The sequence below is a fragment of the Vigna radiata genome, unplaced genomic scaffold (assembly GCF_000741045.1).
Source record: "Vigna radiata var. radiata cultivar VC1973A unplaced genomic scaffold, Vradiata_ver6 scaffold_169, whole genome shotgun sequence".
Lineage (NCBI taxonomy): Eukaryota > Viridiplantae > Streptophyta > Magnoliopsida > Fabales > Fabaceae > Vigna > Vigna radiata.
The window spans coordinates 218,151-230,147 of NW_014542363.1; the positions used below are offsets into that span (position 1 = coordinate 218,151).

Sequence of the window (11,997 nt, forward strand, 5' to 3'; positions counted from 1 at the left end):
TTTCATGTATGTACTAATCAGATTCTTATCAGTTATTGACTAAATCATTAAATATAATTCATATAACATAACGTAGCATAACATATTTATTAATTATTTAAATTTAATTGAGAAAACTAAACTTAATTAAAATGTAGATAATTTTACACTGCCAGTTAATTTAAAGATCAGATTTGATTAAATTATTAATTTCAACAAATAAAAATATTGTTAAAAATATGCATTAAATTAATTTTTTAAAGAGAAAATGTTGAAGCATGAAATGGTACGTTTGTCAACTTGACACGCCAAACATGTGTTGATAACCTTAGATATCATCAGCAATTTTAGTAGGGATGTGATGTACGAACGGGATCGTGCGTGCCCACAGCATGGGCAAAATCGTCACCGCAGAGAATCTCCGTTGCGAAATGAAAACTAATAATTTTGAAAAGCCAAAGTTGGTTGGCCATTCGTGAGTGGGGAAGATGAAAATTTGAACCTCTTAATTGGTTAGGTGGGACCCAGCAAAGCTAAAGATGGAAAAAACAAAACATAGTCAAAGGAAATAAGAAGAAAAGAAAAAGAGAAAAAGAATGCAGCGCAGCGCATATATAAAGAGATCGAAAGAGAAGATGAAAACAGAAGCACGTACAGACAGCTCAGTTGGTACGTGAGAGCCAGTTTCAGATTTGGGTTACAGCTAAGTTCTTTTCTTTCTCTCTTTCAAGTGTTGGGTTATTACATATATCACCAGAATCTGAAGAGAGTGTAGGAATCCTACGGTGGGTGGAGCGGCAGAGTAATAATTCTGCAACGGAACATGCTTCATCTGTGAGGTGGGTTGGTTTTGTTTTGTCGTGTTTGTTTTAACGTTCATTGTTTTTGGGTTTGTTAAGGTTGAAGTCAAAGGTTTCGTCGTTTAGTGTTATGTTGTGTTCGTTTTTTATTCTGGTCCTTTGGAGTTCGGTCGACGGATCCGAGGCAGCAATGTGGTCGTGTTTTATCTCTGGAAAATTCTGGGTTTGTGGGGAAGTGGGATAGAAAATAAAAGGGGTGATGTGATGATGATGGTGATGATAATGGTGAGTGGGGAAAAGGTAGCGAATCTGATAAAGATGGAGTCTTTGGAGAGAAACAATAGTGGGAAATGAAGGACACTGGGAAAAGTGAGAAGGATAAGGAAAGAAAGTAAAGTTGCATATTTTTGGTGTGAAATTAAATTTTTGATTTTTGGGGAGGGGAAGCGTTAGAGGTGAAAATTTAATGCTACAATATACCCTATTGAATTTGGGTATTGGAGGGTAGGGTCGGGGCTTCGTTTTACTGTTTTTAATGCATTTATTGCAGAAGGAGAAGGTGGAGTGTGTGATGTGTGAAGGGATTAAGAAAGAGAGAGAAAGAAGAAAGAAAGAGAGAGAGTAACGGTTGACCATTATGAATGCTATAATTACAACTCATCCATCATCTCTTAGTACTCTGTGGTTGCTTTTATTATTAGTATTAATTAATTAATTAATTGATTAAATTTTATTACTAGTATATTAGCATATCTCTTCCTTTCGATCATCCTTAAGCATCCAAATACGTTTACCGACATAAGCAAACTCTTTCTTCTTCGCCAGTTTTGGACTTTGGTAAATTCTAAATTCTTTCTGCTCTGATTTCATCTCAGCCCTATGATTGTCTCTCTTCCACTTTCTGACTTACATGTTTTTTGTTCAACCAATTTTGTGTCACTTTTGTAACCAAAACATTATTATTATATAGCTTCTGGTTCTGAATGCTGCCACTTTGTTTTATTTTTAAACACTTTAATCTGCAGGTGAAGTTGGAATTTTCTCTGAAATTGTCTGTTCTGAAGATTTTGATAAAATGGTTTTTTTGCTGCCAAATCCTTTTATATTTTAATATGAGAATAGCTTTTTAGCCCTTGACTATTTTATGGGTATAGGAAGGTTTTGGGATCTGAGATAGATCTCTATCGTTTTGACCATGTTCCCTGATTTCTTTCGTGCGATTCCTGTGTAAGTTTTCACTCTGCTGGTGTTTTTATTCACTGTACCATTTTCTGGTTTTCTAAACTTGTTTATTCTGATGAGTCAGATCTTAATCAGGGCTAGAGGACAAATTATTGGTAGGGATTTTGTAGGGAGTCATCTTGTTATGTAGGCCTTTTGATTTAAAATTTCGGTTTGTAATTTTGTAGTTGAAAACTTTCGAAAAAGTTTGAGATTTTTAAACTTTTTTCTTGTCCTATTATACCTTCTGTACCTTCCTTGGATTCTACTTAGGCGAAATCTTTTACTTATAAAAAGAAAAGGCAGCATACTAGTACTTGCTTTTTAGTACTTAAATATTATGATATATGTAATTTACATCTTGTGTGGATATTAAAAGCTTAATATAGAAAATGGTCCCCAGTTATTCTGCCTTAATATAAACCTTTGTTCTTAGAAATATTGGTAAATTCTTCATTTTTTTCTCTTATTCTTTCTGCTTTATTTTATGTTTGGAGTGATGACTGGAGTTGGATTATGTTAAATTTTCATGTTTGTTTGGGAATCAGGAATTTGGGGGTAATAGTGACATAATCCTTTGTTCTTTTATACTGCAATCCAAATAAATATTTTATGATTTCTTATGATTAGAGAATTGTTCTTTCTTTCTTTCTCTTTTTACTTTTTTCTTCATTTTTTTATCCTTTGGAACAGTAGAGTAGAATGTTGTTATTGGTTTTTAGCTTTGAGTGCTTCTATAGATCATGGAATCCATTCTTGCTTCTTGTTTTCATTAAATGCATTTAATTTAGTTACTTGCTAACCCATCATTGTTATTGATTGCTATTTTTCAGATCTCTGAAGAACAGTGTAATAAGACTAGTCTCTTTGGTTGAAAATAGTCGAAGAACCACCTGCGACTGTTGATGAAAATTTACCCATGAATCTCTACCTGGCTGCACCATGAAATTAGGTGACATACTGATTATTTATGGTCCCTGCAATTGGTTGTTTTACTGTATCTTGTTGACCTTTTACTTGTTTTTTGCTTTAATATGGGTTGGACAAGTATAGCTTTGGTTTACTATTTGTGTTTTATCAAGATTGTGACCCCTCAAATGAGGCTCACATACATATAATTTAAATGAGTGTTTTGTTTCTTGATCTGTGTGTTGAATGCAATTATGTAACTATTCTAAACACCTGTTCTCCTTATGATTTGCTTAGTTCTAAATGGTATCTGTTTATCAAATGTTTTAAATGGTATTGTTTCATTTATTATCAATTTTCTTACTTTTAAATTCTAGCCTAACTAATTTTTGACAGTATCATAATGAATGTGCAGAAGGAAAAGTGGCTTTGCGGCATTCAAATATTGGTCTTGAGCCTGAATCTCAGTCGTTTGTGTTCATCGACGATCGAATTTCTGATGGATACAAATTACCGAGCCAGAAACTGAAGGAATATGAGAATGAAATGCCTACATTTCTAGAGAAAACTGAACAAGGTTTAGATTCATTACAATATGACATGGAGTCAGTTGATTGTGAAAAAAATGAATATGAAGCAAAGGTAAAGGACTTGGTTGAGCCAGTATCTCACTCTTCTAAGGATGTAGAGTCGTTGTTGAAGTTTCCAAACGATATAGAATCAGTTAAAAGGTCTCCTTCACCCATTTCTGATCCTGGAGAGGGAGAAGGGTCACCTAGGAATTCTGTGGATGTTTACATGGTCAAAACTGTTACAGAATGTGAACCACATTCAGAAGAGTGTTACAATGAGAGTAATTATCATGATGTCAAGGATATATGCATCGATGAAGGAGTCCTTAAGAAGGATAATGTGGTGTTTGTGAATCCTGTCGATGAAAAGGCCCGCGATTTCTTCCCTTTTGAGAGTTGTGAAACTAAAGAAAAACAGAAAGACAACACCAATATCAATGTACTAAGCCTAACACCAACAGAGGAGTCTGATAAGGTTTCTGCTAATCATAATCAGCACAAGGATTTGATGCTCACTGAAGTTTCTGGTGATGTCAACAAAGAGACACCTTCACTGGGAGACAAGGTTTTGTTGCAAGATTTATTCACTGAGGACTCTGCATCTTCTGATGACAAGGGTGAACAGGTATTTAGTATATATCATCAAATATTAAATATGTTAATTGTTCTTTTGGAGGGATTGAATTTGGCATGTTAATTAAGTTTTTAAGATTTCTACCTGTTTGATTAGATACACAGCATTGAAAACACAATGTGTTCATAGAGACACTAGTTAAGCCAACAAGTTTGATATTTTCTGAGATCAAATCTGACAAATGACAAATGTGTTATATGTGCAGATCTCCCTATTGGAAGAGTCCAAAAGTACAGACGAGGAAGCAATGTTGAGTAGCCCTTCTTTGGCTGTGGCAGATGATGAATCAAAGAAAGACAACAAGCCTCAAGAGAATGCAACCTTCACTCGGCAAGTTGATCCTTCAGCTCCTGCAGATTGTGGTAAAGAAGAATGCAGCCAAGCTGGTAGTTGTAGATGTGCTGAAATCCATCATACAAGCAGGCCAATAGAATGGAAGAGCGATGATCAGGCTGTGACCAGCCTCATTCGTCACAGCTTAGGTGAGTCAAGTTTCTCTGCAGTCGGTCCGGTGTCAGGTCGAATAAGTTACTCAGGGCCGGTACCTTACTCCGGCAGCATCTCCCTTCGATCGGATAGCAGCACGACTAGCACGCGATCCTTTGCATTTCCTATGTAAAGTGCCAGAAAACTTGTTGAGTTGATACTTTTGCATTGGCCCTTTTGGTAAGAAATTCATGACTGATAAGCTGATTTTTTTCTTGTGCAGAATTCAATCTGAATGGAATAGCAGCCCGGTTAGGATGGCGAAGGCTGACCGGAGGCATCACCGGAAGCAGCGGTGCTGCTGGACGGATGGCTTTCTTTGCTGTAAATTCTGAGAGATTAGTTTCCTTTTGAATAGGTTCTAAAGATTCTCATATATGATTAAAATTCTAGCTGAGTTTCATGCTTATACATCATTATCCTAGCTTTTGAGTAGTGTGCGGTAGGTTTAGAATGGCCAGCCAATGCTCTGAATGTTTGCAGGCAAACAAAGTAGTCTTTAGCTTAGTTTGCTTATGCTTCTCTTTTTTTCTCTTTTCCTATACATGGTTTCATTGATTTTTTTATTTCATTTCAATTACAAACAATGCGCAGTACATATTAGCTTTTCATCTTTTCATGTATAACTAACTGCAAGCTTTTGAGTTAGAAGGTGGTTAGTTTAATCATTGAAGCCTTCTTGATTTGGATATGAATCTAGTTTAAAATGTTTCCCATGTTCTTTTCACCACAAATGCTATCCAATTATGGAATTGAGAATAGAGAATTTTCCTTTCAAAGTGTCATATATGTATTTTTGTTTAATTTCCTTAACCAATGTTCCAAGGAACTGGTTGGGAGGATTATTTTATAGCCAATATAACTGGAAATACAGGATTGAGACTTAATATACATTTGTTTTTCGAGAAAATATGGAAACTATATAAAATAAGTAATTTTTCTATATATAAGCAAATAACAAAGGTTGTGCCAAGAAATTTCGGAAGCCATTTTGAATTTAGAAGAGCTTGGAAATTTGGAAAAATATTTTTTGGAACAATCTTTTTAATGAAAATTATGTGAATGGCTCGTTATATTTTTTTCCAATCTAATATATTTTAGTCATTCTTAAACATTATAATTTTTAGGGTATGCGATTCTAGAAACTATATTGTCCGTGTATGAAAACACTTCCTCGTGCACCAAAATGCTAGAATCATTACGTTGAAATTCTTCAGTTGATTTGATTTTGCAGCAAAAAATTATTCAAACAATGACATACACGAGTGAATATAGTAAAGCATTAAATTATTAATAAACGATTAAGGTTACCCTAAGTGTTTCTTATTTGTATATGCTAAAATAGTTTTTCATTCAATTTTATTCTTAAGTACCTATCTTATGCTACTTTTTATATTTACGTTTTTTCTTATGCTTGTTTGATTTGAAGTCTTTTCAGAATTTTGTCTTCAGTTCAATACAGTCGTGTTCAAATTTTTCGTTCCTATTATTCCGTTCATTATTATTATGGTGGGAATGGCTAGGGTAATATATTGTTGAAGAGGTGATGAAAGCAAAGTTATAAAATCTGAGAGTTTATTGTAAATTCGTAAAAGTTTATTTTAGATGGAAAAAATTATATAAATTATATAATTATAAATAAATAAAATTTATAATTATATTATTCATAAAAACAAATATTGTAAAACATAAATACTTGGATTATTGTTATTAATTTTAATGTATTTCATTAAATATATAACTTTTAAACTCACGATTCTACCAATTTTAAGTCGATTCTATCGAGTTTACGTATAAAAATGAGTTTATTTTCGAATTAACTCAGAAGTCATGTCTAGAAACGTAAACTCATACAAATTTACAAGTTAACTCAAGAAAGTTTGATAATCATGTATAAAAGTGAATATGGTAAGAATAAAATTAAAATTATGAGATAGTGACGACGATGATAATAATAAAATGGTGACAGTAATTAATAAGATGTGATGAACATGACAAAAATAGTAAAAGTCATAGTAGCAATGTTGGAAGTGAAAATGATGATTGTTATAGAGTGAGTTGGTATCTGTTGACAGTACAATAGTGTATGGTTATAGTTTTATTATGTATAATTATTTGTTATAGTTTTCCCTGTTCTGTGGTCAAACTAAGTTGTTCTCTATTGAATACCTGCATTAACAGTTAGAACAGTGTAACTCCATTCATGGCAATTATTCTCTCCAGATGATTTAGTTTAGTTTAGATAATGAAATCATTTTCCAATCTCATTAAATATCTACAATTCAATATCTTTGCTTAGTTTAGTTTGAAACCACCTTCAATTTGCTCACCTCTTAGCTTCTTGAACGGTTTCAAGTGTTCTTTATCTTTGCTTTTTACAACAAAAATGTCCATTTAATTCAATAATTTTCATTAACTCCTTTTTCATATACTCATTATATATTTCTAAGCTGAGACAACTTCTCTTCCATAAGATTAGCGAACTATTTTTGTTTTGACTGTTCAAGATAATTACAGATTTGTGGGGAATCTATAAAGATGAAAAAAAAAAATCAACAATATCATTACCAACTTTTCATTTATAATTTAGATCTTCCTCAAATAAAAGAAAATTTACTACAAGTATAACAATATTAAATAATTAAAATAGTTATTAAGGACTTTTGTTTATGGTAAGAAAATATGTTAGGAGAAATGAAATATTAAAGTAAAATAAGAAATAAAATTTAGACATATACTTTTAAGAACATAAGTATAAATATATACAAATAATTCATAATTAATGCCTGGACAATTTTATTGTTGAACTCGTCTATCAATTGATTAACTTTGAATGCAATCAAGTTTTAACTATCAACAAAACAAAAGATATATGGACATGAAATAGTAAAAATATTCAATTATATTCATTATACAAAACAATTGTATACAATTAGAGCTGTCAAAACGGGTAACCCGACCCGACTTACTACGGGTTAGTCACTTAGTGAGCCAACCCAACCTTGCTCATTTATTAGCTAGTCAGAAAAACTTGAACCCGGCCCGATCCACCACGGGTTGGTGGGTAAACAGGTTGGTTCACTAGCCCATTTAATTACATTTTTCTTTTAAAATAAAAAATATACAAACTTTCTGTAATTAAATTTAAACAAATTTCATTCCCAAAAAATTATGTTAAAGACAATTCAAAATAATAATAAAAAGTAAAATATAATCCAAATGTCATCCAAAAACAAACACAAAAAATATACAAATAAGTTTCTTATATTAATCATTTTTTGTTCCTTATTCAACAACATCAACAAAAAATTAATAGTTTAATGTGTAACATAATTTCTCAAATTCAAAGGTATCAAAAAGAGCTTGTTCAAATAATATATACTCAAATTGTTTAAATAAAATGAACAAAATATGATACAAACATGTCAGAACATGAAAAAAAATCATTCCATGTCTTCAAATCCCCCAGAACAAAAAACAAAATTCGCAAACCTCTAATTTTGTCATTATAGGGTTTTTGAAAAAAAAAGAAAGAAAGAGAAGTGAGAAAACAAAAATGTGGAGAAAAGAGAAGAAAAAAAGAAGGGTGTTTTACATGCTCCTTGAAGAATTTCAGTGAAGTGAGAGTGAGAGCACCGTCACATGAGAGCAAGTACCGTGAGAGTGATTTGTGAGAGCAGAAGTTACTTTTTTGGTATACATAGTGAGTGAAGAGAGTGAGAGTATTTTATTTTTTAGGGTTTCATAAATAAAATAATAAATTAAAAAATAAAATTAGGTAGGTGGGTTGGTGGACCAACCCGGCTCACCACTGGTTTAACCCGAATGAGCCGGGTCTAAATGAGCTGGGTTGAAATCTGACCTGCATATAAGTGGGTTGTATTTTTTAAACCCAACCCGGCCCGAACCCGTGACGGATTGAGTTGGCCCGTGGGTTATGACCCATTTTGACGGCTCTATATACAACTAAAATCATTTATGATTAAAAAAATTATGTGGGTTTTAGGCCATGACAAGATTGTGCATGCCAAAGGGCTAAAATGTTCAACTCACACCATGTTTTTATTATGGGTTAGTAGGTTGATTCACAGTAATTATTTTAAAGATTAAATATGTTTTTAGTTTTTAAAAGTTGACACAAAATTGAAATTGGTTAATGTTCTAAACTTTGATACAAATTGTTTTTTTTTTTTAATTACAAACGACATTTGATATTGGTATTTGAGCTATTTAAGTAATTTGACATGTTCTACCTCAAATATAAGATTAGAACATCATTTAACTTATAAATTTATTTTAATTGGATGAAAAGGGTCATATTCATTTTTTTTAATGTTTGTGAATCAAAATGTATCAAAATTTAAGACACAAGCGAAATTCAAATTCATGTATAAGTTTATAGACTAAAAATTTATTTAACCTTTTATTTATTGATGACAGACATAAGTTGTGATATTGCATTAGTAACTGTTATTATAGAGATAACATGGTGATAATGATGAAAATAATGATTATAGTAACAATGGTAGAAAATGGTATCTTTTATTCAAAATAGATCATTAATGACATCTTTTGATGATGTTTATTAGAGGACGTCAATGAAAAAAATACATTGTAGTAATTTTATAACTAAATTTTTCCTTTTGATTATTGGGCTCAAAGAATAGCATCAAGTCATGCTTCCTAGAAGAGTTTAAAGAAATTGGTTTTGATGTTGATGTTTGAAAAACATAGAATTGAATGTGTTTGAGTGTTGCAAACAAAGTGAACCACAGATGAGTTAGTTTAAATACACAACCTTATTTATAAAAATTGTTTCGAAAGCTTAAAATGTTTTGAAAAAGGTTTTAATTTCAGTTTAATAAATTATGCTTTTATATAATCAATAAATTGAACTCTAACAAAATAATCAATTATCACTTTTAATAATGTATAAAAACAGGGAACAAAAAATGACTTTTTAATTGGATTCTAAGAATAATTAATAAACTTAATCATTGATTATTTTGTCGTTAAGTTTTTCTAATGAAAAATAAAATAATCAATTAAAATAGAGAATGCTTTCACTTAAATTTATCTAATTACCATAATTATTCATTAAAAACTTAAAATAATCAATTGAATGTATCTTAATCCGTTTTTAACCAACATTTTGAAAACTTTATAAATTGAACTTTTCAATCAATATGAAATAACTTTTATCGAACATTACGAAGCTCTATCTTAAATGTTTAGAATGATAGAGATAAATTGTTTTCACATAGTTTCAAGAGGGCATTCGTAAATCTTTGAAGAAGTCTTTCAAACTTCCTTAGTTTTCTCAAAGAATTGAAAATGTTGTTTTTATCCTATCTTGTATATACTTCACATGTGTTGAGTACTTATAAATGACATATAAAGATAGTGAACTTTTATTGTAGTGAGATTGAGTAAGTAAGATTGGATGTGCGATATAATATGATGTGAACCAATATAAAACAATGTGTGTAGCATTTCTCAACCTTTATGTATGGTTATTGTTATTTTTATTTTTATACTGAACAATCTTTATCAATTCTGATTCCTCAATTAATTGCATTAGATTCTTATATTAATTAAACTTACTTTCAAAAGAGTTAAGAAAAGGGGTTAATCTTTTCATGAAAGTTTTGCGAAATCAATTAAAAGAGTTGTAAATAAAAGTTTCAAGATTTTTAAAATGAGAAAAAAGTAATATCAAAGTGACTTAGGAATAAAAGTAAATAAACAAATGTGAAATGATAATCTACAAAGATTGATTTTATTATCCTTTCCCAAGTAGTTCACTCTTTTCTAGGATGACAGTCTACGAAATATTTTTTAAAACTCTTTTATAGGATGCTACAAAATATTTTTTAAAACTATTAGCATTACAATCTTCAAAGTATATGCATTTACTCTTTCCGCCACTTGCATTTCATGTGTACTTTGGTTGGCTAGTGTCTCTCTTAATTTACGCCTTCAAATCAATTTTGTTAGTGATGCTAAATAGTTACATGATAATATATATATATATATATATATATATATATATATATATATATATATATATATATATATATATATATATATATGAAAATCACTAAGGACTTTTTGTTCATTTGTAATATATGGTTGAGTTATTAAGAAATCATGCTTTCTTTTGAATATTAGTAAATGCATTTTTCATCTATTTGTGATTTCTTGAAGAGTAAGAATTGATGTGCATTGAAAGTTTGATCTATCTACATATTGAGGTGTCTACTGTAAGATCAAAATCTATAATCTGTTGAAGATTGGGTTGTTTCTCTATTGTGATTATAGGAAGAAAAGTGTGTTGCGTTCTTGACTTTGAGGGATTTCTCAAAGGGGTTGAGACAGCAGAAGAGGGGATTCTTGTTGCTGGTCTTGTGTTTGTATGCCTATATTTTGATTAGAGAATTAGGGAGATGTTTTATATTTTTGACGTGAGGTCTCTATAAAAGCCTTGTTGTAAAATCCTTGATCATTATAATGCAGTTGCTTCCTGTGATTGGAAGGACACTAGATGTAGGTAGGTTGACCGAACTAGTATAAAAACCTGTGTTTGATTTCCCTGATCCGTACACTTTTATTTTTAATTGACTCTGTTCTAAGCTAAATCAACTTTCTTTTCGTTGCATTAGAAAATCCTTTTCCTTACGTTTCAAGAAAGTTTTAAAGGCATCACCTTTTGCGAAAAAGATTTCAAAAAAAATATTGTTTTTAAGTTTTAGCAATTCAACCCCCTCTTGGTGTGAGAAACCGAGTCCTACTATTTTAACAAACACTTATAACAGATTAACAACAGTCAAAGTAATGAATTGAATGCTTTATTAATGTAACCGGTTTGCATTTAATGCTTAGTCAACATATCTAAAAATATTACCATTGAGACAGTTATGTCAAGCAATGAAATAGTTTTCAAATCTATAACAAACTTAATTGAATACATGATCCATGTAAACGATTAAGATTTAACACTTAGCTTATTTTTTAAAACTTTTCTTCTCAAAAATCATCACAACGCACTTGAAAAATATTTGTGCAAACACACGAGTTTTAATCGATTTAGCAACTAACATAATCGATTTAAAACTTGTTGTTTTGTCATAGTCTAAAAGATAAAGTTGTCTTATGACCTTAATTGATTAACACAACATTGTAATCGATTAAGTCATACAGACATGCTTGGTGTATGTGGTTTTTCATTTCCAAAACACATATTAAGCATACACATATATGATCATTATATAAACACAGTCGTATGATTTAGTCAACACAATATTGTTAGAATCGGCTGCAGCGGAATTGTTAGCGTGGAATAACAAACCAAGAGGGTTTTTAAAACAAACGCGTGCCTTTTAATTTCTACTCAATT

General features: G+C 30.9%; 1 protein-coding gene across 4 annotated transcripts; it reads left to right on the top strand.

The window, feature by feature from the left end:
• The first annotated feature begins 469 nt into the window (after nucleotides 1-469).
• LOC106779831 lies at nucleotides 470-5,317 on the top strand. Of its 4 annotated transcripts, none has more exons than XM_014668040.2 (5): nucleotides 470-818; nucleotides 2,834-2,952; nucleotides 3,325-4,106; nucleotides 4,321-4,730; nucleotides 4,825-5,317. In XM_014668040.2, exons 2-5 carry the CDS (start codon nucleotides 2,943-2,945, stop codon nucleotides 4,934-4,936), a joined length of 1,314 nt encoding a protein of 437 aa, XP_014523526.1. In that variant the 5' UTR covers nucleotides 470-818; nucleotides 2,834-2,942; the 3' UTR covers nucleotides 4,937-5,317. The 4 variants fall into 4 exon arrangements, with proteins under 4 accessions (XP_014523526.1, XP_014523530.1, XP_014523528.1 ...); XM_014668044.2 differs by having other exon boundaries at nucleotides 472-818; nucleotides 3,306-4,106; XM_014668042.2 differs by lacking the exon at nucleotides 470-818 and adding an exon at nucleotides 1,054-1,616.
• The last annotated feature ends 6,680 nt before the right edge of the window (nucleotides 5,318-11,997 follow it).